The sequence below is a fragment of the Pristiophorus japonicus genome, chromosome 20 (assembly GCF_044704955.1).
Source record: "Pristiophorus japonicus isolate sPriJap1 chromosome 20, sPriJap1.hap1, whole genome shotgun sequence".
NCBI classification, from domain to species: Eukaryota; Metazoa; Chordata; class Chondrichthyes; family Pristiophoridae; genus Pristiophorus; species Pristiophorus japonicus.
In genome coordinates, this window is record NC_091996.1 from 15,795,458 (window position 1) to 15,822,361 (window position 26,904).

Here is a 26,904-nt window from a genome sequence, read left to right on the forward strand (position 1 = left end):
CGCAGCTCCGGGTAGCTGGTGTTGGTGTCACATCAGCAGTGGCAGAGGGCTGGCTGCAGGTCATCTGTCGGTCATCTTGAATGAGGTGGATTAACCTTACTTGTGAGCCCCTGATCCTGGGTCGTCTGATTCACACTTACAGGCATGAAAAATCTCCAGAGAGGGGCGAGAAATCAAATCAACCGGGTGTAACGCATGCACCAGTGGGTATGCTCACAGGTTTATAGAGCTGTTGATGCGGTGTCCACCGGTACGCTTGCAGCCTTCCGCGAGATGTGGGCACTGGAAGGACTGGAGTGCATCATCACTCCCAGTAACCAAATTTAAATTTGATCTGTTAGTGTCTAAAGTTTAATTTGTTCATTTGTCAGTTTCGGTGCTCCTTTGATTTGCATTTGATTTACAGGTTCAACTAAAATAGTTGTAGAGCTGTTGAGTTGGGAGTGACGAAGTTAGTCAGGTGATGTTCACAAGACTCAATAAAACCCCAGCCAGTTGGGTTCGGGGGATCCAGGACGAGGCAGGTGGTTGTGAGCCTGGTGGATGAACTGGTAATGTGTCGTGTGATTGTTAAACCTTTTGCTAATAAACCAACTAGTTCTTAATAGCGATGTGTTGCTATGAGTTCTTAAGCAAAGAATCCATGAAGCAAATACATTACAGCGAGCCCATTTCTGAGAGTTACAGATTGTGCAAAGATGAGAGAAGCCATGATCTGGGAGTGGTGCATTCCATAATTGGGAGACGAATTATTATTTTTTTTAAATGGGGATTAAAATTGAAGAAAACATAACAAGAACATAACTGTACATGGGACCTGGCTTTCTTTCACAGTGTGAAGATGAGAACACAGGTCGGCTGATCTAAGCAAAGCCTATCGACCTCTTATTGTCCACCTCTGATAGTTCGTCACCTTTTGTTCCCACACCCCTCAGTCACTGCTCAACTACAACTATCCCTTTTGGATGCTTCAAAGTGTTTGAGCGTCACTTTGTCCCATATCTGAGTCACTGCGACTTTTGTGTTGTTAACACAGTAGGCACTTACTGAAGACTTTCAGCTCGTAATCCTTCACAGCTTCCCCAGCTATATTAGTCACCACACAGCTGTAGCGCCCAGCATCCTCCTCCTGTACGTTGAGAATCTGAAGCCCCCGACCTCCTGAAAACATAAGGGTGCAGTATTGCCGAATAAAGTAGATATGTGCAATCCTCGAGTTGGTAATGCTGTCACATCACGCACTCCATTCAAATCCAATTGGCTCCCACATTTCCCCAATAGTGTCTACACTTCGAAAGTACATTGTTGACTGTATTCGGAGGTCGTGAAAAAAGCTAGATAAATGTGAGCTCTTTCTGTCTGGGCAACGCTGTAACAGTAACCATAATGTTAATGCCCGCTGTTCCCCTTTCCTCCACAAGATGACAGTGGTCCCTCTAAAAACAAAATGACACAAACTCCTGCTACTCTGGCTTGACCCAGAGGGGGCACTCTGTCCTCACCCTGTTACAACAAACAACCAAAAGATATTCCACGGGAGGCGTCCTGGGCCGGCGCCTGAGCACCACGAATATTTGAAAATCCGGCGGGTTCCCTTTCCTTCCCAACAACCCAATTTCCCAATATCCGCCACGCCCAGGTGAACCAGTGTCCGGGGAAATCTCTGCTACCGATACCTCCAATTAACCACGAGCAACACCGCCACTGAATTAAAGGTCTTCATTATCTTGTCTTGATCATTCTGCCAATTTGCTCAGTATAACTCAATAACTCAAGGGGCTTCTTGCGTCTGGAGGGGAGAGGTTGGATGTGAAAGGGTGCTCGCTGGGGCTAGTACTTTTTTTGAATTCATTCTCGGGACGTGGGCGTCGCTGGCAAGGCATCCTTACTTGCCCTTGAGTGGCTCACTGAGCCATTTCAGAGGGCAGTTAAGAGTCAATCAAGGAAGAGGCATATAAATTGGACAGAAAAATCAACAAACCTGAGGACTGGGAGAAATTTAGAATTCAGCAGAGGAGGACAAAGAGTTTAATTAAGAGGGGGGAAATAGAGAAGAAGCTTGCCGGGAACATAACAACTGACTGCAAAAGCTTCTATAGATATGTGAAGAGAAAAAGATTAGTGAAGACAAATGTAGGTCCCTTGCAGTCAGATTCAGGTGAATTTATAATGGGGAACAAAGAAATGGCAGACCAATTGAACAAATACTTTGGTTCTGTCTTCATGAAGGAAGACACAAATAACCTTCCAGAAGTACTAGGGGACTGAGGCTCTAGTGAGAAGGAGGAACTGAAGGATATCCTTATTAGGCGGGAAATTGTGTTAGGGAAATTGATGTGACTGAAGGCCGATAAATCCCTGGGGCCTGATAGTCTGCATTCCAGAGTACTTAAGGAAGTGGCCCTAGAAATAGTGGATGCATTGGTGATCATTTTCCAACAGTCTATCGACTCTGGAATAGTTCCTATGGACTGGAGGGTAGCTAATGTAACACCACTTTTTGAGAAAGGACGGAGAGAGAAAATGGGTAATTATAGACCAGTTAGCCTGACATCAGTAGTGAGGAAAATGTTGGAATCAACTATTAAGGATGAAATATCAGCGCATTTGGAAATCAGTGGTGGGATCAGTCCAAGTCAGCATGGATTTATGAAGGGGAAATCACGCTCGACAAATCTTCTGGAATTTTTTGAGGATGTAATTAGCAGAGTGGACAAGGGAGAACCATTGGATGTGGTGTATTTGTACTTTCAAAAGGCCTTTGACAAGGTCCCACACAAGAGATTGGTGTGCAAAATCAAAGCACATGGTATTGGGGGTAATATACTGACGTGGATAGAGAACTGGTTGGCAGACAGGAAGCAGAGAGTGGGGATAAACGGATCCTTTTCAGAATGGCAGGCAGTGACTAGTGGGGTGCCACAGGGCTCAGTGCTGGGACCCCAGCTCTTTACAATATACATCAATGATTTGGATGAAGGAATTGAGTGTAATATCTCCAAGTTTGCAGATGACACTAAGCTGAGTGGCGGTGTGAGCTGTGAGGAGGACGCTAGAAGGCTGCAGGGTGACTTGGACAGGTTAGGTGAGTGGGCAAATGCATGGCAGATGCAGTATAAAGTGGATAAATGTGAGGTTATCCACTTTGAGGGCAAAAACACAAAGACAGAATATTATCTGGATGGCAGCAGATTAGGAAAAGGGGAGATGCAACATGACCTGGGTGTCATGGTTCATCAGTCATTGAAAGTTGGCATGCAGGTACAGCAGGTGGTGAAGAAGACAAATGGCCTTCATAGCTAGGGGATTTGGGTATAGGAACAGGGAGGTCTTACTGCAGTTGTACAGGGCCTTGGTGAGGCCTCACCTGGAATATTGTGTTCAGTTTTGGTCTCCTAATCTGAGGAAGGACGTTCTTGCTATTGAGGGAGCGCAGCGAAGGTTCACCAGGCTGATTCCCGGGATGGCATGACACATGAGGAGAGACTGGATCAACTGGGCCTTTAAACATTAGAGTTTAGAAGGATGAGAGGGGATCTCATAGAAACATATAAGATTCTGCCGGCCTGGACAGGTTAGATGCAAGTAGAATGTTCCCGATGTTGGGGAAGTCCAGAACCAGGGGACACACTCTTAGAATAAGGGGTAGGCCATTTAGGACTGAGATGAGGAGAAACTTCTTCACTCAGAGAGTTGTTAACCTGTGGAATTCCCTGCCGCAGAGAGTTGTTGATGCCAGTTCATTGGATATATTGAAGAGCAAGTTAGATATGGCCCTTACAGCTAGGGGGATCAAGGGGTATGGAGAGAAAGCAGGAAAGGGGTACTGAGGTAATGATCAGCCATGATCTTATTGAATGGCGGTGCAGGCTCGAAGGGCCGAATGGCCTACTCCTGCACCTATTTTCTATGTTTCTACATTGCTGTGGGTCTGGAGTCACATATAGGCCAGACCAGGTAAGGACCCCAGATTTCTTTCCCTGAAGGGCATTAGTGAACCAGGTGGGTTTTTACAACAATCCAGTAGTTTCATGGTCAGATTACTGACACTAGCTTTGTTTTAAATTGCAGATTTAATTAACTGAATTTAAATTCCTCAGCTGCCATGGTGGGATTTGAGCTCACGGCTCCAGCTTATTAGGCCAGGATTAGTAGTTCGGTAACATTACCACAATGCTACCATTCCCCCAGTGGTGGGAGGGCTATTGTGGCCACAGAAGAAGCCCCCTGTTCCCCCCTGCCCAATGGTGCTTTCCCAGCACCAGGTATGGCTTCACACCTTTGTCCAACCAAATTAAAATTCCTGCTTATCTCTCCGTTTCAGTTGTGATGAAGGAAACGCACCCAAAATAATCTGTTTTTTCCCCCTCAATTCACAGTTGTTGGCCGTCCTGCTTTGTACTTCCTACATTTTCTAATGTTTCAGATAAAGTCAAACATTTGATGTTAAATGGAAAGGGTTTGAGCCATTGGAATTGTACAGAGTTGGAATGAATGCTAATTTGATTGGTCCATTGGGACCCAAGGCTGAATGAGCATTAAACTTGGAACTGGTAAAGTAACTGAGAAAGCATTTTTTACCGCCTCAGGACATCCCAAAGTGCTCTACAGCAAATGAGGTGATTCGTTTCTTTAAGGTGTAGCTATTATCAGCAATGCAGGAAATGTGGCAGCCAATTTGCGAGCAGCAAGGTGTCATAAACAACAGTGGAATACTGATTGGCTAATCTCTTTTAGTGATGTTGGTTGAGGGATAAATATTGGCTGGGACACTGGAGATAACGCCCCTGTTCTTCTTCAAAATAGTGCCGTGGGATCTTTTACGTCCACCTGAGAGAGCAGACGGGGCCTTGGTTTAACGTCTCATCCAAAAGACGGCACCTCTGACAGTGCAGCACTCCCTCAGCACTGCACTGGAGCATCAGCCTCGATTATGTGATCAAATCTCGGGAGTAGGACTTGAACCCACAACCTATCGACTCAGAAGCGAGTGCACTAACCCACTGAGTCTGAGCTGTGGCGGACACATATGGTTTTGGCTGCACTGAAGTAGATTTGTTTTTTTTAAATTTCACTGGTATGAATTATAAGGGCGAATTTGACGAATATGTTTCTGGCAGGGTGTCGCACCAGCTGTGAGTGCACAGCAGGAAACCGTAAGCCCGCTCCCTGCGATCCTCCCTCCAAAGGGACAGTCGCGGCCAAAACTTCTTGATCTGCGTGCATGGCAGGGAGCCCCCATTTCATCAAACTGGCCTCATTAAGGAAAGACTTGGATTGATATAGTGCCTTTCACAACCACCGGATGTCTCAAAGCGCTTTATAGCCAATGAAGTACTTTTTGAAGTGTAATCACTATTGTAATGTGGGAAACCCAATAGCCAATTTGCACACAGCAAGCTCCCACAAACCACAATGTGATAATGACCAGATAATCTTGTTTTTTTTTTGTAATGTTGATTGAGGGATGAATATTGGCCAGGACACCAGGGATAACTCCCCTGCTCTTCTTCAAAATAGGATCTTTTACATCCACCTGAGAGAGCAGATGGGACCGCGGTTTAACATCTCATCCGAAAGACAGCACCTCCAACAGTGCAGCACTTCCTCAGCACTGTGCTGCAGTGTCAGCCTAGATTTACGTGCTCGAGTCCCTGGAGTGGGACTTGAACCCACAAGCTTCTGACTTAGAGGCGAGTGTGCTACCCACTGAGCCACAGCTGGCTCAATCTCAACGGCTTCACAAATACAGAGAATGGCCAACAAACAAGGCCTCGGCCTACACAAAATGAACCCTCTCAGCAGGATGTACCTGGTAACAAATGGATATTCCTGGAAGCCGTGAAGGGTATCCCGTCCTTGAACCAGGTGATAGTTGGGCTTGGATGGGCCACAGCCTCACACACCAACGAGGTGGGATTATTCACAATAACTACCACATCCTCCGGGGCACCATCTTCACCAACGCTGGGAATTCGGGGCGTAACTGGGAAAATGATAGCACACAGAGACATGATCATCAGCACACAACTCTTTCACAGATGTAACACTGCCGTCTAGGTGGTAAAAGGAAGAACTATTCTTACCAAAAACTGACAGCAAAAATGCTATCGCCATTTATTCCCCAGTGGTAAGATAGTCTAATACATTTTGGTAGCCATATTATGTACAACAACAACTTGTATTTATATAATGCCTTTAACGTAGTTAACAGTCCCAAGAGACTTCACAGGAGTATTACATGCTAAAAAATTTGACACCGAGCCATATAAGGAGAAATTAAGACAGGTGACCAAAAGCTTGGTCAAAGAGGTAGTTTTTAAGGAGGAAAGTGAAGTAGAGAGGCGGAGAGGTTTAGGCAGGGAGTTCCAGAGCTTGGGGCCTAGGCAACAGAAGGCACGGACACCAATGGTTGAGCGATTATAATCAGGGATGTTCAACAGGGCAGAATTAGAGGAGTGCAGATATCTCGGGGGGGGGGGGGGGGGGGGGTTTAAAGGAGATTCCAGAGATAGGGAGGGGGCAAGGCCATGGAGGGATTTGAAAACAAGGATGAGAATTTTGAAATCGAAGCGTTGCTTAACCGGGAGTTAATGTAGGTCAGCGAGCACAGGGGCGATGGGTGAGCGGGACTTGGTGCGAGTTAGGACACGGGCTGCCGAGTTTTGGATCACCTCAAATTTATGTAATGTAGAACAGGGGAGACCAGCCAGGAGTGCATTGGAGTAATCAAGTCTAGAGGTAACAAAGGCTTGGATGTGGGCTTCAGCAGCGGATGAGCTGAGGCAAGGGCAGAGACGGGCGATGTTACGGAGGTGGAAATAGGCAGTCTTAGTTATGCTGCGGATATGTGGTCGGAAGCTTATTTCAGGGTCAAATATGACACTAAGGTTGCAAACAGTGTAGTTCAGCCTCAGACAGGAGTTGTGGAGAGGGATGGAGTCGGTGGCCAGAGAACGCAGTTTGTGGTGGGGACAGAAAACAATGGCTTCGGTCTTTCCAATATTATAAGAACATAAGAATTAGGAACAGGAATAGGCCATCTAGCCCCTCGAGCCTGCTCCACCACTCAACAAGATCATGGCTGATCTGGCCGTGGACTCAGCTCCACTTACCCGCCCGCTCCCCATAACTCTTAATTCCCTTATTGGTTAAAAATCTATCTATCTGTGATTTGAATACATTCAATGAGCTAGCCTCAACTGCTTCCCTGGGCAGAGAATTCCACAGATTCACAACCCTCTGGGAGAAAAAATTCCTTCTCAACTCGGTTTTAAATTGTCTCCCCCGTATTTTGAGGCTGTGCCCCCTAGTTCTCGTCTCCCCGACCAGTGGAAACAACCTCTCTGCCTCTATCTTGTCTATCCCTTTCATTATTTTAAATGTTTCTATAAGATCACCCCTCATCCTTCTGAACTCCAACGAGTGAAGACCCAGTCTACTCAATTTATCATCATAAGGTAACCCCCTCATCTCCGGAATCAGCCTAGTGAATCGTCTCTGTACCTGCTCCAAAGCTAGTATATCCTTCCTTAAGTAAGGTGACCAAACCTGCACGCAGTACTCCAGGTGCGGCCTCACCAATACCCTGTACAGTTGCAGCAGGACTTCCCTGCTTTTGTACTCCATCCCTCTCGCAATGAAGGCCAACATTCCATTCGCCTTCCTGATTACCTGCTGCACCTGCAAACTAACTTTTTGGGATTCATGCACAAGGACCCCCAGGTCCCTCTGCACCGCAGCATGTTGTAATTTCTCCCCATTCAAATAATATTCCCTTTTACTGTTTTTTTTCCAAGGTGGATGACCTCACATTTTCCAACATTGTATTCCATCTGCCAAACCTTAGCCCATTCGCTTAACCTATCTAAATCTCTTTGCAGCCTCTCTGTGTCCTCTACACAACCCACTTTCCCACTAACCTTTGTGTCATCTGCAAATTTTGTTACACTACACTCTGTCCCCTCTTCCAGGTCATCTATACATATTGTAAACAGTTGTGGTCCCAGCACCGATCCCTGTGGCACACCACTAACCACCGATTTCCAACCCGAAAAGGACCCATTTATCCCGACTCTCTGCTTTCTGTTAGCCAGCCAATTCTCTATCCATGCTAATACATTTCCTCTGACTCCGCGTACCTCTATCTTCTGCAGTAACCTTTTGTGTGGTACCTTATCGAATGGAGAAAATTTTTGCTCATCCAGAATTGGATGTCGGACAAGCAGTCTGACAATTTAGAGACGATGGAGAGGTCGAGAGAAGTGGTGGTGAGGTAGAGCTGGGTGTCATCAGCGTACATGTGAAACTGAGGCAGATAAAGTTGGAATCAGGCGACTGCAGTCCCACCCAGCTGGACGACGGTGGAGAGGCGTTGGAGGAGGATGGAGTGGTCAACCGTGTCAAAGGCTGCAGACAAGTCAAGCAGGTTGCGGAGAAATAGTTTACCTTTGTCACAGTCATAAAGCATGTCATTTGTGACTTTGATGAGAGCCGTTTCGGTACTGTAGAAAGCGCGGAAACCAGATTGGAGAGATTTAAACATGGGAGTTGTGGGAAAGATGGGCACAGGTTTGGGAGGCGATGACACGTTCAAGGACTTGTAATTTCAGATTTCTTGTCTCTCTCCAATCCTGAGGACATGGGCACATGACTTTCTCCCAGACTTTCGCTAATAGGGGGATAATGGGCACAGGGGTGGGGGAAGGAAAAGGAATGGGACAGGAACAAGAACAGGGGAGGAATAGGAATGGGGAAGGAATGGGAATAGTAGAGGAATGGGGAAGGAATGGGCATGGGGGAAGGAATGGGGAAAGAAATGGGAATGGTGGAGGGAATGGGAATGGGGAAGGAATGGGCATGGGGAAAGGAATCGCAACAGTACAGGAATGACAATAGTACAGGAATGGGGAAAGGAATGAGAATGGGGGAAGGAATGAGAATGGGGGAAGGAATGGGGAAAGAAATGGGAATGGTGGAGGGAATGGGAATGGGAAAAGGAATGGCAATAGCACAGGAATGGCAATAGTACAGGAATGGGGAAAGGAATGGGAATGGGGAAAGGACAAGAACAGGAACAGGGGAGGAACAGGAACAGGATCAGCAGGAGTTTAACAAGAGTGATCACCACAGTTTGTCAGCAGTCACTTGTCGATGTGACAACAGATCTGAAATGGGTAGAGAGCCTTCACTGAAATATTCCTTTGACTTTCAAATTAAATAGATTTTGCGACACCATGACGGGATACGAATGCATCACGCAGGGGGGCCTGTGCATCCTATTATTGCACTGACTTGGAGTGTGTGGGGCAGGGAATGTCTCCGCTCAGAGTGAAATGCGGAAAGTGTGTGCTCCAGATCCACAAACACAGGCTCCTCGCGTGTCTGAGCGACAATGGCACAGGGGATGGCAGTGCCCAGCCTCTCACTCCCACCCCGCGATCAAAGAAACCACAAGCGGCACAAAGGGGTGAAGGAATCCGGAGAGAGAAGAGGACAAACTGAACTCCACACGCAGTTCCAGAGGATTTTAGTTTGGAAATTTACATCAAATAATAATGTATTTTTACTTTGCTCATGGCAGTTCAAACATGTGCGCTATAATTGAAGGATTTGATCAGTCTGTTCATGAGGGAACAAACCAGATGCTTTTCATTGAGCTCTGTCTTTACCGCTTGGCTTTGGCACTGGTAATGTAATTTGCAACACTTTCTGAATCCAGTTCCTGATGGACTGCAGCCACACCACAAGCTGTGTGCAGAAACAGCAATCTTTGGCCGTGACTCAGAGAGCGAGTGCGAGTGTTGAGAACTAGTATCACACAGTGGTGCTTGTCTGAGGTTGGGGCTGTGGTGCACAGAACTTTACTCTGGCTGGAGTCTGTGACCAGGAACTGTTCGACACTGACTTCAAACAACCTTCCATTCCTCATCACACAAATTATTATTATTTTTTTTTATTCGTTCCTGGGATGTGGGCATCGCTGACAAGGCCAGCATTTATTGCCCATCGCTAATTGCCCTTGAGAAGGTGGTGGTGAGCCGCCTTCTTGAACTGCTGCAATCCGTGTGGTGAAGGTGCTCCCACAGTGCTGTGAGGGAGGGAGTTCCAGGATTTTTACCCAGCGACGATGAAGGAACGGTGATCTATTTCCAAGTCAGAAAGGTGTGTGACTTAGAGGGGAACGTGGAGGTGATGGAGTTCCCATGCGCCTGCTGCCCTTGTCCTTCTAGGTGGTAGAGGCTGCGGGTTTGGGAGGTGCTGCCGAAGAAGCCTTGGTGAGTTGCTGCAGTGCATCTTGTACATGGTACACACTGCAGCCACGGTGCACCGGTGGTGGAGGGAGTGAGTGTTTAAGGTGGTGGATGGGGTGCCAATCAAGCAGACTACTTTCTCCTGGATGGTGGTGAGTTTCTTGACTATTGTTGGAGCTGCACTTATCCAGGCAAGTGGGGGAGGCCCCTTCATGCTCCAGAAATCTCCTTCAACAACTACTTCAAGTGTTAAAAATACTAAAATGGGCAGAGTTGCCATGGAGTGATGGGAAGAGCCCTCGCACCTAGCGTTCCCCGTACTCCTGGAAAAATATTGGGGTGAGGAGGGATGGAGCAGGGTGTGTCGTACGGGGTAGAAGGAAAACAGGTGGCCCCCAATTTGCAAGAGAACAGCTCCACAGGTTGGGAGTATGAGCTGGAGCGCCAGGCCCCTGGAACTATGTGGCCTCCCGACCTGCGAGAGAACACCTCCGCAGGTCAGGAGTATAAACTGGAGCGGCGTACCACGACAACTTCCAGTGCGAACTGCTCCAGATATGTGATGGCTTCCAGGTGAGCGACTGGGTGACATCATCAGGACCCAGGTCGCCGTTTGGAGCGTGGGCAGGAACATCGGCGGGGCCCTGGTACAGCAGAGGAACGGGAAGGTCGTGGCAGAGGTGCAGCGAGTGATTGAGGCGGAGGTGCGGCAAATGAGGGTACGGGGCCCAGAGGAGGCGAGGGCCCAGGGGCAGCACGGGCCAGCCACACTAGGTCCATGCAGCAGAGCAGGTCTCCAGCCGTCCTGATTCAACCATTGCCACTGGATAAAGGCCTAGCTTTGTTGAGCCCGTGTGGTGGCTGATGTGCAACGGTCACCATACATTAAAAAATCCACGCACAGGCATTTTCCACTCCTGGAGTTCAGGACTGGAATATCGGGTCCTTCACTGAAACATCTGCGAACTCATGTGGAAGCAAGTCATCCTCGTTCGAGGGACCGCCTATGATGATGATAAGGCCACTTTCAATCAGCTTGTAAAAATCGGAAGCCTGGTACTTATTGTTCCTCGCGCATTGATTCACTTTTAATAATTTGAATTAGGAAGCCGTCCCATTTTTTTGTCTCTCTTTTATCCCCACAATTGCGCCTGCCCTGGCTCGCACCATTTCGTGAGTGTGATCTATTTTTTACAATATCACTGAAGCAAAAGATGGCTCTACAGGAACTTGTCAGGTGACCTAGTCACATGACTTTTATTGAAGATGAAGCAGTAGTTGCATTACCACAACAGTCCACTAGGCAGAGCGAGTGAGCACAAAGGCTGGCAGGCAATGCCGGTCTGAAATGCCCATTGTGGGGTTACACAAGATGCTGTACCCTCTCTCACACCTCTCTCTCCGACTTAGAGGGATGTGACAAGTGCCTGCTTGGCAGCGGCCCACCGCGATGTAGTCGGGGATCGGGATAACACAGGAATGAAGTGGGAAGTCACAGGTGCAAACCCGCGTCCCGCTACTCCGTGACATCGGTGCTTCACCGTGCTGGTCTGTCGGCACTTAGCCAAAGAAGCTCGCCTTTACAATCCCGGCCGACTCACCCAGAATGCTGAGATGGTAATTTTTGGACTTGTCACCAACAGAGTTAGTTGCCACGCAAGTGTATTGTCCCGTGTGGGCGAGACTCGCGTCCAGGATTTCCAGAGTAGATCCATCTGATGAAACCCGATAATCTGTGCTGCCATGCAGTTCCTGACCGTCTTTCAACCAAGTGATTTGCGGTTTTGGATTGCCTGCAGTGAAAGATAAACAGGCGCAGGTTTATTTTGGCTACACTGTATCTGCCAGTGGATGCTGCTGTTCTCTCGTTAACGATATTAATCTGTGAACTGGAATGACTTTACAGAGTGACTCATGCTCTTGGAGCTCATTAAAGACACATATGGAAGAGATCACACTTTCTAGAACGTTACATACAGTATAATACACAGGCTGGGGTTTGTCACATAGACATAGTACACCTGGTATATAACAGAGAATAGCACAGCCATACATATTATAGACAAAGGCACATCTTGATTATATTATAGAGAATAGTGCACCCTGTATATATTATAGAGAATAGTGCAACCTGTATATATTATAGAGAATAGTGCACTCTGTATATATTATAGAGAATAGTGCACCCTGTATATATTATAGAGAATAGTGCAACCTGTATATATTATAGAGAATAGTGCACTCTGTATATATTATAGAGAATAGTGCACTCTGTATATATTATAGAGAATAGTGCATCCTGTATATATTGTAGAGAATAGTGCACCCTGTATATATTATAGAGAATAGTGCACCCTGTATATATTATAAAGAATAGTGCACCCTGTATATATTATAAAGAATAGTGCACCCTGTATATATGATAGAGAATAGCGCACCCTGTATATATTATAAAGAATAGCGCACCCTGTATATATTATAGAGAATAGCGCACCCTGTATATATTATAAAGAATAGTGCACCCTGTATATATTATAAAGAATAGCGCACCCTGTATATATTATAGAGAATAGCACATTCTATATATATTATAGAGAATAATGCACCCTGTATATATTATAGAGTATAGGGCCCACTGTATATATTATAGAGAATAGTGCACCCTGTATATATTATAGAGAATAATGCACCCTGTATATATTATAGAGAATAGTGCATCCTGTATATATTGTAGAGAATAGTGCACCCTGTATATATTATAGAGAATAGTGCATCCTGTATATATTGTAGAGAATAGTGCACCCTGTATATATTATAGAGAATAGTGCATTCTGTATATATTATAGAGAATAGTGCACCCTGTATATATTATAGAGAATAATGTACCCTGTATATATTATAGAGAATAGTGCACCCTGTATATATTATAGAGAATAGTGTACCCTGTATATATTATAGAGAATAGTGCACCCTGTATATATTACAGAGAATATCGCACCCTGTATATATGATAGAGAATAGTGCACCCTGTATATTATAGAGAATAGCGCACGCTGTATATATTATAGAGAATAGTGCACCCTGTATACATTATAGAGAATAGTGCACCCTGTATACATTATAGAGAATAGCGCACCCTGTATATATTAGAGAATAGTGCACACTGTATATATATTAGAGAGAATAGTGCACCCTGTATATATTAGAGAATAGCGCACCCTGTATATATTATAGAGAATAGCGCACCCTGTATATATTATAGAGAATAGCGCACCCTGTATATATTGTAGAGAATAGTGCACCCTGCATATATTATAGAGAATAGTGCACCCTGCATATATTATAGAGAATAGCGCACCCTGTATATATTATAGAGAATAGTGCACCCTGTATATATTATAGGGAATAGTGCACCCTGTATATATTATCGAGAATAGTGCACCCTGTATATATTATCGAGAATAGTGCACCCTGTATATATTATAGAGAATAGTGCACCCTGTATATATTATAGGGAATAGTGCACCCTGTATATATTAAAGAGAATAGTGCACCCTGTATATATTATAGGGAATAGTGCACCCTGTATATATTATAGAGAATAGTGCACCCTGTATATATTATAGAATATAGTGCACCCTGTATATATTATAGAGAATAGTGCATCCTGTATATATTATAGAGAATAGTGCACTCTGTATATATTATAGAGAATAGTGCACCTTGTATATATTATAGAGAATAGCGCACCCTGTATATATTATAGAGAATAGTGCACACTGTATATATATTATAGAGAATAGTGCACCCTGTATATATTATAGAGAATAGCGCACCCTGCATATATTATAGAGAATAGTGCACCCTGTATATATTAGAGAATAGTGCACTCTGGATATATTATAGAGAATAATGCACCCTGTATATATTAGAGAATAGTGCACACTGTATATATATTATAGAGAATAGTGCACCCTGTATATATTAGAGAATAGCGCACCCTGCATATATTATAGAGAATAGTGCACCCTGTATATATTGTAGAGAATAGTGCACCCTGTATATATTATAGAGAATAGTGCACCCTGCATATATTATAGAGAATAGCGCACCCTGTATATATAATATAGAGAATAGTGCACCCTGTATATATTATAGAGAATAGTGCACCCTGTATATATTATCGAGAATAGTGCACCCTGTATATATTATCGAGAATAGTGCACCCTGTATATATTATAGAGAATAGTGCACCCTGTATATATTATAGGGAATAGTGCACCCTGTATATATTATAGAGAATAGTGCACGCTGTATATATTAAAGAGAATAGTGCACCCTGTATATATTATAGGGAATAGTGCACCCTGTATATATTATAGAGAATAGTGCACCCTGTATATATTATAGAATATAGTGCACCCTGTATATATTATAGAGAATAGTGCATCCTGTATATATTATAGAGAATAGTGCACCTTGTATATATTATAGAGAATAGCGCACCCTGTATATATTATAGAGAATAGTGCATCCTGTATATATTATAGAGAATAGTGCACCTTGTATATATTATAGAGAATAGCGCACCCTGTATATATTATAGAGAATAGTGCACACTGTATATATATTATAGAGAATAGTGCACCCTGTATATATTATAGAGAATAGCGCACCCTGCATATATTATAGAGAATAGTGCACCCTGTATATATTATAGAGAATAGTGCACTCTGGATATATTATAGAGAATAATGCACCCTGTATATATTAGAGAATAGTGCACACTGTATATATATTATAGAGAATAGTGCACCCTGTATATATTATAGAGAATAGCGCACCCTGCATATATTATAGAGAATAGTGCACCCTGCATATATTATAGAGAATAGTGCACCCTGCATATATTATAGAGAATAGCGCACCCTGTATATATTATAGAGAATAGTGCACCCTGTATATATTATAGGGAATAGTGCACCCTGTATATATTATCGAGAATAGTGCACCCTGTATATATTATCGAGAATAGTGCACCCTGTATATATTATAGAGAATAGTGCACCCTGTATATATTATAGGGAATAGTGCACCCTGTATATATTAAAGAGAATAGTGCACCCTGTATATATTATAGGGAATAGTGCACCCTGTATATATTATAGAGAATAGTGCACCCTGTATATATTATAGAATATAGTGCACCCTGTATATATTATAGAGAATAGTGCATCCTGTATATATTATAGAGAATAGTGCACTCTGTATATATTATAGAGAATAGTGCACCTTGTATATATTATAGAGAATAGCGCACCCTGTATATATTATAGAGAATAGTGCACACTGTATATATATTATAGAGAATAGTGCACCCTGTATATATTATAGAGAATAGCGCACCCTGCATATATTATAGAGAATAGTGCACCCTGTATATATTAGAGAATAGTGCACTCTGGATATATTATAGAGAATAATGCACCCTGTATATATTAGAGAATAGTGCACACTGTATATATATTATAGAGAATAGTGCACCCTGTATATATTATAGAGAATAGCGCACCCTGCATATATTATAGAGAATAGTGCACCCTGTATATATTGTAGAGAATAGTGCACCCTGTATATATTATAGAGAATAGTGCACCCTGCATATATTATAGAGAATAGCGCACCCTGTATATATAATATAGAGAATAGTGCACCCTGTATATATTATAGAGAATAGTGCACCCTGTATATATTATCGAGAATAGTGCACCCTGTATATATTATCGAGAATAGTGCACCCTGTATATATTATAGAGAATAGTGCACCCTGTATATATTATAGGGAATAGTGCACCCTGTATATATTATAGAGAATAGTGCACGCTGTATATATTAAAGAGAATAGTGCACCCTGTATATATTATAGGGAATAGTGCACCCTGTATATATTATAGAGAATAGTGCACCCTGTATATATTATAGAATATAGTGCACCCTGTATATATTATAGAGAATAGTGCATCCTGTATATATTATAGAGAATAGTGCACCTTGTATATATTATAGAGAATAGCGCACCCTGTATATATTATAGAGAATAGTGCATCCTGTATATATTATAGAGAATAGTGCACCTTGTATATATTATAGAGAATAGCGCACCCTGTATATATTATAGAGAATAGTGCACACTGTATATATATTATAGAGAATAGTGCACCCTGTATATATTATAGAGAATAGCGCACCCTGCATATATTATAGAGAATAGTGCACCCTGTATATATTATAGAGAATAGTGCACTCTGGATATATTATAGAGAATAATGCACCCTGTATATATTAGAGAATAGTGCACACTGTATATATATTATAGAGAATAGTGCACCCTGTATATATTATAGAGAATAGCGCACCCTGCATATATTATAGAGAATAGTGCACCCTGCATATATTATAGAGAATAGTGCACCCTGTATATATTATAGAGAATAGTGCACCCTGTATATATTATAAAGAATAGTGCACCCTGTATATATTATAGAGAATAGTGCATCCTGTATATATTATAGAGAATAGTGCACCCTGTATATATTATAGAGAATAGCGCACCCTGTATATATTATAGAGAATAGCACACCCTGTATATATTATAGAGAATAGTGCACCCTGTATATATTATAGAGAATAGTGCATTCTGTATATATTATAGAGAATAGTGCACCCTGTATATATTATAGAGAATAGTGCACCCTGTATATATTATAGAGAATAGTGCACCCTGTATATATTATAGAGAATATCGCACCCTATATATATGATAGAGAATAGTGCACCCTGTATATTATAGAGAATAGCGCACGCTGTATATATTATAGAGAATAGTGCACCCTGTATACATTATAGAGAATAGTGCACCCTGTATACATTATAGAGAATAGCGCACCCTGCATATATTATAGAGAATAGTGCACCCTGTATATATTATAGAGAATAGTGCACTCTGGATATATTATAGAGAATAATGCACCCTGTATATATTAGAGAATAGTGCACACTGTATATATATTATAGAGAATAGTGCACCCTGTATATATTATAGAGAATAGCGCACCCTGCATATATTATAGAGAATAGTGCACCCTGTATATATTATAGAGAATAGTTCACCCTGTATATATTATAAAGAATAGTGCACCCTGTATATATTATAGAGAATAGTGCATCCTGTATATATTATAGAGAATAGTGCACCCTGTATATATTATAGAGAATAGCGCACCCTGTATATATTATAGAGAATAGTGCACCCTGTATATATTATAGAGAATAGTGTACCCTGTATATATTATAGAGAATAGTGCACCCTGTATATATTATAGAGAATAGTGCACCCTGTATATATTAAAGAGAATAGTGCACCCTGTATATATTATAGAATATAGTGCACCCTGTATATATTATAGGGAATAGTGCACCCTGTATATATTATCGAGAATAGTGCACCCTGTATATATTATAGAGAATAGTGCACCCTGTATATATTATAGAGAATAGTGCACCCTGTATATATTATAGGGAATAGTGCACCCTGTATATATTAAAGAGAATAGTGCACCCTGTATATATTATAGGGAATAGTGCACCCTGTATATATTATAGAGAATAGTGCACCCTGTATATATTATAGAATATAGTGCACCCTGTATATATTATAGAGAATAGTGCATCCTGTATATATTATAGAGAATAGTGCACTCTGTATATATTATAGAGAATAGTGCACCTTGTATATATTATAGAGAATAGCGCACCCTGTATATATTATAGAGAATAGTGCACACTGTATATATATTATAGAGAATAGTGCACCCTGTATATATTATAGAGAATAGCGCACCCTGCATATATTATAGAGAATAGTGCACCCTGTATATATTAGAGAATAGTGCACTCTGGATATATTATAGAGAATAATGCACCCTGTATATATTAGAGAATAGTGCACACTGTATATATATTATAGAGAATAGTGCACCCTGTATATATTATAGAGAATAGCGCACCCTGCATATATTATAGAGAATAGTGCACCCTGTATATATTGTAGAGAATAGTGCACCCTGTATATATTATAGAGAATAGTGCACCCTGCATATATTATAGAGAATAGCGCACCCTGTATATATAATATAGAGAATAGTGCACCCTGTATATATTATAGAGAATAGTGCACCCTGTATATATTATCGAGAATAGTGCACCCTGTATATATTATCGAGAATAGTGCACCCTGTATATATTATAGAGAATAGTGCACCCTGTATATATTATAGGGAATAGTGCACCCTGTATATATTATAGAGAATAGTGCACCCTGTATATATTAAAGAGAATAGTGCACCCTGTATATATTATAGGGAATAGTGCACCCTGTATATATTATAGAGAATAGTGCACCCTGTATATATTAAAGAGAATAGTGCACCCTGTATATATTATAGAATATAGTGCACCCTGTATATATTATAGAGAATAGTGCATCCTGTATATATTATAGAGAATAGTGCACCTTGTATATATTATAGAGAATAGCGCACCCTGTATATATTATAGAGAATAGTGCATCCTGTATATATTATAGAGAATAGTGCACCTTGTATATATTATAGAGAATAGCGCACCCTGTATATATTATAGAGAATAGTGCACACTGTATATATATTATAGAGAATAGTGCACCCTGTATATATTATAGAGAATAGCGCACCCTGCATATATTATAGAGAATAGTGCACCCTGTATATATTATAGAGAATAGTGCACTCTGGATATATTATAGAGAATAATGCACCCTGTATATATTAGAGAATAGTGCACACTGTATATATATTATAGAGAATAGTGCACCCTGTATATATTATAGAGAATAGCGCACCCTGCATATATTATAGAGAATAGTGCACCCTGTATATATTATAGAGAATAGTGCACCCTGTATATATTATAAAGAATAGTGCACCCTGTATATATTATAGAGAATAGTGCATCCTGTATATATTATAGAGAATAGTGCACCCTGTATATATTATAGAGAATAGCACACCCTGTATATATTATAGAGAATAGTGCACCCTGTATATATTATAGAGAATAGTGCACCTTGTATATATTATAGAGAATAGCCCACCCTGTATATATTATAGAGAATAGTGCACCCTGTATATATTATAGAGAATAGTGCACCCTGTATATATTATAGAGAATAGTGCACCCTGTATATATTAGAGAATAGCGCACCCTGTATATATTATAGAGAATAGTGCACCCTGTATATATTAGAGAATAGCGCACCCTGTACAGATAATTACATGTGATTTGCTTTGCTACGGCCATACTAAAGAAGAGTCACATTGACAGTATGACATTTGTATCCATGTTGCAATATCAGGTAATGTGATGAGAGGATTGTAGGAGCCGTTCTTCATTATAATTGCTTCAACAGACCTGATGTTTGGTACCTGCTGAGTACTTCACTCACCGCAAAGTATCCAGAAACAGTCCACAGTAAATGTTAATTAGGCCGATAGACTGTGAAAATTGGGCTTATGGAGGGTGCAAAATAAACATTAATTAGAAAATGAAAGAATTTCATTTCAGCAGTGGCAACAGAGGGGAAACTGGTCTTGGCGTCAGAGAGCTGTGGAAGCGGGGTGTAATGTATTTGCTTCATGGGTTCTTGACTTAAGAATTCATAGCAACACATTGCTATTAAGAACTAGTTTATTTATTAGCAAAGGTTTAACAATCACACTACACATTACCAGTTCATCCACGAGGCTCACAACTGCATACCTCATCGTGGATGAGCTAGACCCAAGTGACTGGGGTTTTATTGAGTCTTGTGAACACACGTGACTGGCTAAGCCACTCACAATACAACAGCTCTACAAACCTGTGAGCATACTCACGGGTGCATTCATTACAGGGAGGAGGGGCATGGGTCGGGGGGGGGGGGAGGTGGAGGAAGCCAATAATCATCCATGGTTTCTGCTCCTCATGGCAATCCAGTGGCTGCCCTCCCCACACCCACCATCCAGACGACGTGTGGACTTTAGGAGAAGACCAAGGTTAGGTCATCCCCGATGACTGAGCAACGGGACAACACTCAGTGCTGAGGATCGTACACGAAGAACAGTTACGTGAGCGAGATGCCATGCTCTCGAGGCACCACATTCCAGAGCGAGTTCTTGGCTTAAGAAGTGGAAGGAGTAAAGGCCAGAAACCCCACGAAAACACGGATGCAAGTGTTGACATGCAAAGTCTTCCGGACACACTCACCCATGGTCAAGCAGGTCAGGTTGATGTTCTGGTCTTGCTTGATTTGAACCTTTTCCACCTGGCTTTCGCTGAAGATGCTGGGAGGACCTGCAACAAAATGCGGAGTGTGGGGATTTCTGTGAGCCGTAATGGACTTTACGACCATGCTGACCCTCCCCACCCGATGGCATGGTTCCCAGCCGCACTCCCGACACATTCCAACCAGACTCCTCGCTCTTGCTGCTTTGCTCCCCACTTTTAAAAGCTTCTTTCCACCACACCTTTGGTAATCTTGTCTGAAGAGCTGGCGTGGACTCGATGGGCCGAATGGCCTCCGCACGCCTGCTGCTCACCAGCCTTATTAATCACACTTTGTGCATTTACACGCATGCACTCCAACCCTAACTTAGACCTCTTTGTATTTTCTCTGATTTCCCCCCAATTCTGCATCATGTCTAACTCTGACCGTTTCCCCCAATCCTCTCTGCACCTTGTTTCTACTTCTTACCACATTCTGGCGCACAATGCCTGACCGAATTAGTTTAAACCCTTCCCCTCAGCACTAGTTAACCTGCCCGCTAGGATACTGATACCAGCTCTGTTCAGGTGCAAACCGTTCATCTTGAACAGGACCCTCATGCCACAGAACTGATCCCAATATCCCAGGAATCTGAAGCACTCCCTCCTGCACCATGTTTCTAGCCACACATTAACCTGCCAGATCCTCCAATTTCTACTCTCACCAGCACGTGGCACTGGGAGTAACCCAGAAATTTCTGTCTTTTGAGGTCCTGCGATTTAACTTCCTCCATCGTTCCTTAAACTCTGACTGCAGGACCTCGACCCTTTTCTTCCCCGTGCCATTGGTTCCGATATGGACTATGATTTCTGGCTCTTTCACTTCCCCCAGCGGAATGTTCTGCACCCTCTGCGACGTACCTTACGCTGGCACCAAGGAGGTAAAATACGATAGGGATTTATACTAAGCTATCTTTATAATCCTTCACCAACAAGGAAAATAAACTTTTGCCATCATTCCCATTTAGTGTGCACAGTCAAACTGTAGTTGCCATGCTTATATTCTTGGCGGGGCCTAGAAGAGATGAGGGCCCAGGGGCAGCATGGGCCAGCCCACACTGCAATGTGTGTGCGCTAGGTCCGTGCTGCAGAGCAGGTCTCCAGTCGTCTTGGTTAACCCTTGTCACTGGACCAAGACCTAGCTCTGTCAAGCCCGTGTGGTGGCTGGTGTGCAACGGCCACCACACGTTAAAAAGAAATCCATGCACAGGCATCTTCTACCCTTCAACATGTAGTTCGGGATCTGGAATATTAGGTCCTTCATTGAAACACTTGTGAACGCAACCCTTTTTGGTGTGGAAGCAAGTCATCCTCGATATGAGGGACCGCCTATGAGGAGTATTCTGTGATTCTACGCATTCACCCACTGCTCCACTTCTCTTTCCTGAAGAGCTTGGAACATTTACCATATGAAATACACTAAATCTTTTGCTTTTGTTCACCTACTTTGATCTTTCATTTTAGCAACAAGGTCACTGCGGTCAGCAAGCTTTCTGCCTCATGGAGATGCCTCCATTAGGCGAAGAGCCTGTCCCAGCTAAGGAGGCTTCTGCAGAATGATAGAAGCTTGCATGTTTAGGAACATAGGAACAGGAGTGGGCCATTCAGCCCCTCGAAGCTGTTCCGCCATTTAGTGAGATCATGGCTGATCTGTATCTTAGCTCCAGCCACCCACCTTGGCTCCATATCCTTTTATGCCCTCGTTTAACTCTTATGACCGATACTGTTGAGGGGAATGAGAGAATGACCACACCGAGAGGCGAGAGAAAATGAACCATTTTCCAGATAGACTCTGGGTGGGAGAAAGACCAAAAGACAATTTAAGGGGCGGGGAGGGACAGGGGGAGAGAGACGCAGAGGTCTTCTGGAGAATGTGGGAGAGTGGGAGCCTTCCTTTGGAAGGGCAGGGGGAAGAGACTGACTCTGTTGAAGGGGGAATGACAGAGCGAAACCCTTTTGAGGAGGGGGAAAAAAAGAGATCCATTTGGGCGAGGAAGGAATGAGGGACCCTATTAGGGGGTAGAGTGAGAGATGCCTTTGCTGGGGGAGAGGGGAGAGGGGACAAACACCAAAGTATGTTACCCAGTGGCTCTTGATAGAAAGTTCACCTGCATGGACATTAGGGGATTAAGAGAATTGGGTGCAATTGTGATGCCCAGCTTGGTTGAAGAGCCCACTGAGACTCACTGTTGAAGCTTACACACAAAGAGTAGCCACTTAAGATATCAAAGGATGACTTCTGTCAATGGAACCATATTCCAGTGCCTTCAGAAAAGCAGGGGAGAATATTTGAAGGGAAATATAAAGATGGCGGGCTGGGATTCTGTTCATACTGACTGGAGTAGTTCACGTACCACAATACTCCCATAATACACACAAAGTTTACTGGAGTCAGAATTTACAGACAATACTGAGAGAGCTCTGGCCTATAGAGATGGGGTTTGGAATAAAAATCCTCGCTGCTTCTGTTCCCCTTACTCAGCACATCCAGATGAAAATCCTTCCTGGCTTCACCCACTGTGTTGCTGGCCACACAGGAATAACGTCCGGCATCGCCCACCAGGACACGGGTCAGCTTGAGCGTCTGTCCACCTTGGGGGGGGGGGGGGGCAGCAGACAATGGGAAACAATTAAAACAGTAAATTCACCCGATCATTAACAACGCTTTGCACAGACAGGAAGGAAGAGAAAGACTTGCATTTATAAACAACAACAACTTTTATTTATATAGCGCCTTTAACATAGTGAAACATCCCAGGCCGCTTCACAGGGCCTAGGCAACAAAAGGCACGGCCAGCAATCGTTAAGTGATTCTAATCTTATATAGCACCTTTCATGACCAACGGATGTCCCAAAGCACTTTACAGCCAATGAAATACTTTTGAAGTACTGTCACTGTTGTAATGTGGGAAACACAGCAAGCTCCCACAAACAGCAATGTGATAATGACCAGACGATCTGTTTTTGTTATGTTGATTGAGGGATAAATATTGGCCAGGACACCGGGGTTAACTCCCGCTGCTCTTTGAAATATTGGCCATGGGATCTTTTACATCCACTTGAGAGAGCAGACAGGACCACGGTTTAATATCTCACCTGAAAGACAGCACCTCCAACAGTGCAGCACTCCCTCAGCACTGCACTGGAGTGGAGTATCAGCCTAGATTTATATGCTCAAGGTTCTGGAGTGGGACTTGAACCCACAGCCTTCTGATTCAGAGGGGAGTTGCTATCCACTGAACCACTGACTGACCTAACAGAGCCACAAGGTGTGCCAAAGGTTAAGAGAAGGTGTGAGAGAGAAAAAAATGTATTGTGAAATCTTATTCCAGCATCACCTGAAAACTGTAACCGGACAGTTTGGAGGGTGCACACTCCTCTGTTTTTCAGGCCTCCGCTTTCTGCATCCAGACTAACTGATGACACCAGGTTATGGTTCCAAAGCTTCTGCCAGTTTAACAAGCAGTAAACACGCTGGGGCATTCGGTTCCAGATTCTGCTGCGATATTCGGCCCCTCCCCACCTCCACACAGCCTGTGCAGGGGGTGCTGGGCTTCTGCTCACCCGTTGCCCACAGCAACACAGAAGGCCACAGGCATGAGCTTCAGCCTCCCTGCTCCGCGGCGCTCCCGCACGAAACCAGTGACCTGCTGCACCAATTAGGATCTTACTCCAATCGACAGTCAGGTTTGGGTGAAGCGGTCCCTTGCTGTCCTGCGTCACACCTCTCCGCTTCCTTCGACAAGCCCCATTGCAGCGATAGGACACCCTCTCTGCATCAGCGAGTGCGAACAAATAAGAACATAAGAATTAGGAGCAGAAGCAGGCTATTCGGCCCCTCGAGCCTGTTCCGCCATTCAGTCAGATCATGGCTGATCTTCTGCCTCATCTCCACTGAAGAAGGGAGGGGGATCAAATCCTCATTCAAATCAACAGAAAACACAGTTGGTGGGAACAACCTGTTGTCTTTATGCTGTATCGCTGTGTTGTTGCCACACCAAGAATTTCCATGCAGCACTAAAAGGATAGAACAAAGCTGTTGGTGCAGCAAGATACCGGAGTGAGTCCTCCAACACATGGTTTCACATCATTCTCATTTCACACCAGTGAAAATCAACTAAGCATGTTTTCCAACATATCTGCTCTGAATTTTTTTTTAAACTGATGGACGATAGAACATAACAACATAAGAATTAGGAGCAGTAGGCCATTCGGCCCCTCGAGCCTGCTCCACCATTCAATAAGATCATGGCTGATCTTCGACTTCAACTCCACTTTCCTGCATTTTCCCCTCATCCTTTGATTCCTTTAATATCCAAAAATCTATCGGTCTCTGTCTTGAACACACTCAACGACTGAGCCTCCACAGCCCTCTGGGGTAGCAAATGCCAAAGATTCACCACTCTCTGTGTGAAGAAATTTCTCCTCATCTCAGTCCTAAATGGCCAACCCGTTATTCTGAGACTGTGACCCCTGGTTCTAGATTCCCCAACCCAGGGGAAATCATCCTCCCTGCACCTACCCTGTCAAGCCCTGTAAGAATTTTGTATGTTTCAATGAGATCATCTCTCATTCTTCTAAACTCTGGAGAGTATAGGTCTAGTCTGCTCATTCTCTCCTCATAGGACAATCCTCCTATCCCAGGAATCAGTCTGGTGAACCCTGGTTGCACTCCCTCAATGGCAAGTATATCCTTCCTTAGGTAAGGAGACCAAAACTGTACACAATACTCCAGGTGTGGTTTCACCAGGGCCCTATATAATTGCAGTAAGACGTCGTTACTATTATCTCAAATCCTCTTGTAATAAAGGCCACATACCATTTGCTTTATTAATTGCTTAACTAAATCTGGCTTAGCTGTGGCTCGATGGGTAGCACTCTTGCCTCTGAGTCAGAAGGTTGTGGGTTCAAATCCCACTCCAGGAGCTTCAGTGCATAAATCTAGGCTGATGTTCCAGTGCAGTGCTGAGGGAGTGCTGCACTGTTGGAGGTGCCATCTTTTGGATGAGACTTTAAACTAAGACCCCGTCTGCTCTCTCAGGTAGATGTAAAAGATCCCATGGCCACCATTTTGAAGAAGAGCAGGGGAGTTTATCCCTGGTGTCCTGAGCCAATATTTATCCCTCAATCAACATAACAAAAACAGATTATCTGGTCATTATCACATCGCTGTTTGTGGGAGCTTGCTGTGCACAAGTTGGCTGCCCCGTTTCCCACATTACAACAGTGACTACACTCCAAAAGTACTTAATTGCATGTAAAGCACTTTTATACGCCTGATTATCATGAAGGGCACTATAAAAATTAAATGCTGCTTTTTTTTTTTGGAGCTCAGATGAGATAAACCAACCGATGAAAGTAATGTAGTTCCAAAGGTGCCTTTGCGGGGTGGTTGTGTAAAAGCGCGGCCCCAGAGTGTTACCGAGACACACAGACCACAGCTTCAGTCCCAGCTCTGTGCTATTAGCTGGGGCGGTGAGTTAGGAAGGGGAGAATATACACCAGTCACAGTTCCTGCCCTGACACACACACAAGCACACAGCTCCTGCGGGAACGTGCATGTGCGCAGACAGGTTTGTGCTTGGCTAATGCTGCACCCCCAACAGTTAAACAACCTGCTTATTTGTCAGGGCCTCGGCTCACACAAGATGAATGGCCATTGCAGGGGGTACAGGAGAGTGACTGGTATCTGCGGAGCTGTACCCCAGCCTTTCCACAAGACCCCGCAATGGATCTGCACCGTCGCAATAAGAGGGGGGCAATCTGGCCCGCTAAATTGTCGTACAATTCAACATTCGCCAATCTGTAAGCTCACTTACGGTTAATTACAGGGCAATGCTCGGCTCAGTCTATAGCCTTAATCAATATGCAACAACCCCTTACTTTCCAAATTCCAGCCACGTGTAATTGTGACTAACACTGTCAGACATCAAAAGGATGATTTATTTCTCCCTGCAAGTACAGCAGTAGAAAAAAATGTGTGAAATGACACGTTTAGCAAGGGAGAAAGGCAGATTTATCCCTAGGTCGGTAGCACCAGGTGTTTGCCTCGGGCTGCCCAGTAAATTGATCCAACACATCATTAGCCCATAAATGTTAAGTGGCAAGAGGGCGCCTTCTCATCATTTTTCAAAAGTGGTAAGAACTGTGTGCACGTGTGTTTTTGTGTCTGTGTGTATGTGTCTTTGTGTTTGTGTGTGCGTGCATGTACTTGTGCATGTACTGGGAGAATAGATGCACCAATCGATCAGGC

The 26,904-nt window shown here is 43.4% G+C and overlaps 1 protein-coding gene across 1 annotated transcript in view; it reads right to left on the reverse strand.

The window, feature by feature from the left end:
* LOC139233090 (hemicentin-1-like) overlaps positions 1-26,904 on the reverse strand; it is a 530,358-nt gene that overhangs the window by 227,356 nt on the left and 276,098 nt on the right. Inside the window, exons 47-51 of the mRNA XM_070863608.1 lie at positions 23,130-23,243; positions 20,595-20,681; positions 11,855-12,046; positions 5,813-5,986; positions 1,048-1,161 (exon numbers count right to left, since the gene is read on the reverse strand). Of these exons, the coding sequence (XP_070719709.1) occupies positions 1,048-1,161; positions 5,813-5,986; positions 11,855-12,046; positions 20,595-20,681; positions 23,130-23,243 (681 nt within the window). The remainder of the gene's footprint in view (positions 1-1,047; positions 1,162-5,812; positions 5,987-11,854; positions 12,047-20,594; positions 20,682-23,129; positions 23,244-26,904) is intronic.